This window comes from Oryza glaberrima, chromosome 10 (assembly GCF_000147395.1).
Source record: "Oryza glaberrima chromosome 10, OglaRS2, whole genome shotgun sequence".
NCBI lineage: Eukaryota > Viridiplantae > Streptophyta > Magnoliopsida > Poales > Poaceae > Oryza > Oryza glaberrima.
This window is the reverse complement of record NC_068335.1, coordinates 20,029,474-20,035,102: the sequence shown is the minus strand read 5'-3', so window position 1 is coordinate 20,035,102 and position 5,629 is coordinate 20,029,474. Positions and strand designations below refer to the sequence as shown.

General features: G+C 44.6%; 1 protein-coding gene across 1 annotated transcript; it reads right to left on the bottom strand.

Moving 5' to 3' along the window:
- Nucleotides 1–1,468: 1,468 nt before the first annotated feature.
- Nucleotides 1,469–2,792, bottom strand: LOC127786072 (protein SAR DEFICIENT 4). Its single transcript, XM_052313398.1, has one exon. The coding sequence runs from the start codon at nt 2,755–2,757 to the stop codon at nt 1,747–1,749; it is 1,011 nt and encodes a 336-aa protein (XP_052169358.1). The 5' UTR covers nt 2,758–2,792; the 3' UTR covers nt 1,469–1,746.
- Between the last annotated feature and the right edge of the window lie 2,837 nt (nt 2,793–5,629).

Below are 5,629 nucleotides of genomic sequence, written 5' to 3'. Positions count from 1 at the left end.
ATTATATTCGATTTTTTAAAATCTCAATGACAATAAAAAGGAGAAGTAGCGGGCGGGGTGTATAGAAATATAGTTGCAGAACCGCCGACGGTTGATGGGACTTCTAGAAAATAAAAAATAAATTCCAACGATAGTTATGTTCGATTTTTAGAATCCCAATGACAATAAAGATTAGGTGGCGGATGGGTCGTAGAGGAGTAGAGTGGCATCGTTTGACGTGACTTCTAAAAATTATAAAAAATGAAACCCAACAAGACAATAAATTCTAAAAACTACAAGGTCCAATTTTTAAAGGTTCGGAACTTTTAAAAAGTAAAAAAAAACCCAATGATAATCATGTTCGATTTTAAAATCTCAATGACAATAAAGAAGGGAGACAGCGGGCGAGCTATAAAGAAGTACAATGGCAAAGCCATTGATGGTTTGGCGGGACTTATAAAAAGTAAAAAATGAAATCAAACAATAATTATGTTCGATTTATAAAATCCCAATGACAACAAATAGAAAAGACAGTGGACGGACCATAGAGGAGTATAATGGCAGTGTTTGGCGCGACTTCTAGAAATTATAAAAACGAAACCCAACAAGATAATAAACTCAAAATACTATAAAATCCAATTTTTAAAGGTTTCAGGAAAAATGAATAGAAATAGTGGTAGACCGAGCAAGCAAATAAAGAAGGATATGACAGAAGTAAGGGGTAGCAGCTGGTGTGACTTTTAAAAACGAGTAAAATGCACTAGCGGTCTTTAAACTTGTCGGGAGGTTTCACTTAGGTCCACAAACTTGCAAAGCGCACATTGAGGTCCCTAAAATTGGTTTATTGTATCATCCCGGTGCAAAGCTGCGTTTGACCGTGGTCTTGCCTACGTGGCACGCCACATGAGCGATGACATGGATTTTTTATTTATTTTCTCCCTTCTTCCTTCTTTTTTCACCACTGCGACAACCCCTCCCCTCGTGCCGCCTCTCACCACCGAGAAAAAAGAAGGAAGAAAGAGAAAAAAGAAGGAAGAAGGGAGAAAAAAATAAAAAAAAATCCATGTCATTGTCCACGTGACGTGTCACGTAGGCAAGACCACAGTCAAACGCGGCTTTGGACCGGGATGATACAATAAACTAAATTTAGGGACCTTGATGTGCGCTTTGCAAGTTCGTGGACCTAAGTGAAACCTCCTAACAAGTTTAAGAACCGCTGGTGTATTTTACTCTTTAAAAACTATATAATTAGAAATACGAGGATGATACGGGGATAGCTATTTAATAAATTTTAAGTAAAATTATACTGAAAAATATATGTTTTTGTTTGGGTACTAGACACGCAATTGCGCGGCCCACCAAGCTAGTTTTGTTACATGAGAGACAAGCAATTAGATTTCAGCCTGCCAATCTTTTACTTCTGAACCAGATGGACATGTCCAGCAAAGTTCAGAACCATGGGAGTTCTGGCTTGGCCGCTTTGTATCAATTCATCCATAAAACAGATATGATACTCCAGTTCATAGGTTACAAAAGCGAACAATCGAATTACAGTACTCCTTGCAGAAAACATCTTATCATCAGGTACAAAGAACAGAGAATTGCAAGGCCATACTAAATTTTTATTTTAATCAGTGGCGAGTAAACATGCTATGGAGAATGATCATAACCATTCTCACCAATTTATTTGTACTTCTATGACGAATCTCTGAAACGAAACACCCTTCTTGCAGTCTCTGAAACTAACCCATCCATGATGCATCGAGTTCATGTCTTCTTGGTGGTTGTAGCAATGTAAGTCTCGTAGGCGAGCTGCGCCGCCAAAAGATCGACCACCGCCGTCCCGACGGACTTGAACACCGTGATCTCGTCGTCGCAGCGCCGCCCAGCCACGCTCCCGGCGGCAAGCTCCGCGAGCGTCCCGGCCACGTCCTCCCTCCGGAGCACGCCGCGCTGGAGCGCGCCCACCAGCTCTCCGGCCTCCTGCATCGCCGCCTCGAAGTCGATGAACACCCTCCCCCGCCGCAGCGCCTCGTCGTCGCACTCCCTCATCGCCGGCGTGAACGAGCCCACGAGGTCCAGGTGCGCCCCGGGCTTCAGTAGCTCCCCGCGCACGATCGGCTCCTGCGACCCCGTCGCGCAGCTCACGACGTCCGCCGCGGACACCGCCTCGTCCATGCTGTCCGCCTCCTCGACGGCGACCCCCGGGTGCGCGTCACGGAGCCTGGCGGCGAGCGCGGCGGATTTGGCCTTGGTGCGGTTCCAGATGAGGATTCGGGAGATGGACGGGAGGGCGGAGAGGTGGGCTTCGGCGAGGTAGGGCGCGAGGGCGCCGGCGCCGGCGAGCGCGAGGGTGGAGGGCGGGCGGGTGGGGGATGCCAGGAGGGACGCGGCGAGCGCGGACACGGCGGCGGTGCGGAGGAGGGTGAGCGCGGAGCCGTCGAGGGAGGCGAGGGGGACGCCGGAGGCGGAGTCGAAGAGGGAGACGGCGGCGTGGACGGAGGGGAGGCGCGGGGAGTTGGCCGGAAACGAGGTGACGGCCTTGAGCGCGAGGTAGGGGAGCGAGGGGTGCGCGCTCCAGGATGGCATGAGGAGGAGGGAGGCGGATGGCGCGGTGGGGAGCGGGAAGGAGACGCGGTGCGGGCAGTGGATGCCGGCGGCGAAGGCGGGGAGGCCGGCGCCGAGGTGGGAGATCAGGGACGGGAAGGGGAGGACGGAGTGGAGCGCCGCCGCGTCGATGTAGACGAACTGGTTCGCCGGCGGCGGCGGCGCGGCCATGCTGCTCCGTGGCGTTCGGGAATCTTGACGCGGCGGTAGAGGAGCGGAACGGAAGGCTAGTCAAGAAGGGGGATAGGGTTGACCGGCGTTGACTTGTTCTGAATTTACAGGAACTTGCATGATTCAAGTCGTCGATTCAAACTTGCATAATTTTTATTCATGCTGAAACCTACATAGAAACTTCACACTTTTGCACAATTTTGTTCTTCATGTAGTTTGCAGCTTAGACCATTGAATTAAGAATCAAAACCTGTTTGAGCCTGTAATTCCGCAACGATGAATATCGGACTGGACAGACAGATAGAGCGTTCCAGGTTAGCAGAGCATTTTAACGGAGCTTGTAGATTTCTCCAGCTATGCATTTCTCGTTCTTCAGAATTCAGATCCACTCGTCTTCAGGGTTCAGAAAAATGGAGCCTCTAGCCTCTGCTTTTATCATACTGCAGTACGGGACTAACACACTCGTAATCATCTCGTGCAACCAAAAGCTAACCCGGTGTCCCGTCTCGCATCAGCGTTTGAACTAGCGTGTAATGGCCAGATTAAACAGAAAGTGCAGCCTCTGCGTTATTAGCGTGATCACCTAGTGCAACCAAATGCTAAGCTGGGTGTCCTGTCTCGTATCAGTGTTTTGAATTAGTGTGTGATGACCAGATTAAACAGTAAGGACACTGTTATCTTACAACCTCTACATAAAGCCTAAAAATATAGTACGTCGGTTGCTTTTTGATCGTCAAAAAGGCCCCATTAAATTCTCAACATTGGATTTATGTCACTTTGGTCGGACCAAACTATGCAATCAATTTAAAGGAAAACAATAAAATCGAGCCCTTTTTCGGTGATCGTTTCTCTGCAGCTCTGTCCTCTGTTCTGTACCAGACGATGGGCAACAGCAACAGCAACAGCAGATGGAGTAGCACGGGCTGCACGGCTCGCAATCGTCGCAAATGGAAAGTGAAGGTCAACCAAAACAAAACAAGATGAGCCGTAGCGAGGGTAGGTTATTTGTGATGAAATCAATCTATTCGAGTTCAACTTCTAGATTTAACATGGATGCTTGTACTTCTGGCTACCTGTTTTTTTAATAGTAGGTGACGTACCCCTCGATATCAAATTGTTCGTGGTGTTTTCATGAATAATTTCTATATAATCCTTTCGAACACAATATTGATCCTATGAATAATTTCTATAGAATCCTTTGTAACACAATATTGATCCCTGCAAATTCCTCTGAAAGGGGTATTCTGGATAAATCTTGAAAGAAAATAAGCATAATTCTCACCTCACGTTTTCATCTATGTCATGAGTTTCTGTGCTTTTAGGATGCTCAACTATATGCAGGATTCATCAAGCACAGTGCATGGCATTTTTTATTTCTATGTTTTATCTACTAATATTATGTTTAAAAAATTTGGCGTAACAAAGGCATGCTTTTGGAAGCAATTATGGATCGTTAACACATCATTAACACCGGCCGAAAAGCTTCCCAGGAGGTTGGTGCCAAGAGATTTACTTCAACGTCATCTGTTTTAGCTTTTCTTTCTTTAGTTTTCTTTCTGTACTTAACGACACAACTTAAGCGTGGGAATGAAATGCTAGGGATACCCGGGTTGTTTACCCCAGGTATTGTAAGATGGACTCTTACATTTCCTTTTATATTTTAGCCCAACATAAGCTTTTGGCCTCTTGTAAATGCCTTAAGAACCTCGACTCTGTTTTGCACATTAAACTACCACGCATCTCACATCGCACCTTAGCAGTGACGAATGCACGACTAAATTTCAGGGGATGTTGATTGAATGAAACGAACTAATATGATCTAACCTAAAAACAAGACAAACAAAAAAATACATACATACATACTCCCTGTCTAGATTCGTAATCCCATAAAGTATCACATCCCTCTAAAATCACTTATATTATGGGACGGAGAGAGTATATCGCATGTATATGAAAGAAAATAGGATAAACTTATCTTTTAACCATTGGACTTTTACTTCTATCTAGCAAACATGAGCATGTCTACTCCCTCCGTCCCATAAAAAAATCAACCTAGTACTGGATGTGACATATGCCCAGATTCGTAATATTAGTATATGCCACATCCGGTTCTAGATTCATTTTATATGGGACGGAGGGAGTAAGATTGAACTACCGTAGGGGTGCTTCATCTCTCCTTGCCCCTAAGGGTTGGGATCACCACCGCACCGTAGTAATAACGTGCCTATGATTTTGTGGTAATGTTTGAGGGTACAAACAAAGGACTAAAATCTTCAATATTCCATTTAGGCATAGTTTTTTTAATCTGAATAGATGATGTGTTATATGATTATGTGATAATGTTTGAGAGTACAAACAAATGAATTGACTATTAGAAAGTTGAAAAGCCGTTTTAAAACGTACTACAAGAAACTTACATATATAAATGATTTCCAAAAAATGACTCTGTCTGGGAGCTTGGGAAGCATGCCGCACATTATCTTCATCCGTTAATGCATTATGTTATTTTATAAAGAAAAAAGGACTACCTCGAAACAAAGTATGGAATGCTATTCTTTATACGTGAGTTTTGTGAGACGAGTGGGAATTGAGAGAAGAACCCCTGACAAAGGGAACTGATAAATAATTCCACTATACATAACCTCAAGTCAAAATTCAAATCTAGTCTCTATATGAACCTCTAAGCAATTCCCATCACATTTTTTTTTAAAAAAAAAAGAAAAATAAAGTTTTAAATCTCATGGTAATCTTACCGTTAATTCTCACCCTAAGCCCTAGCCAAACAAACCGTAGGAGACACCCCGAAGAAAGCCAACCAAACCAGCACACTATCACTATCTCAAACCACTCTAATTAATCCCACTTCCTCTGT

Coding starts and splice junctions, on each gene's coding strand:
- LOC127786072 (XM_052313398.1), bottom strand. CDS start 2,757: ATGGCCGCGCCGCCGCCGCCGGCGAACCAGTTCGTCTACATCGACGCG.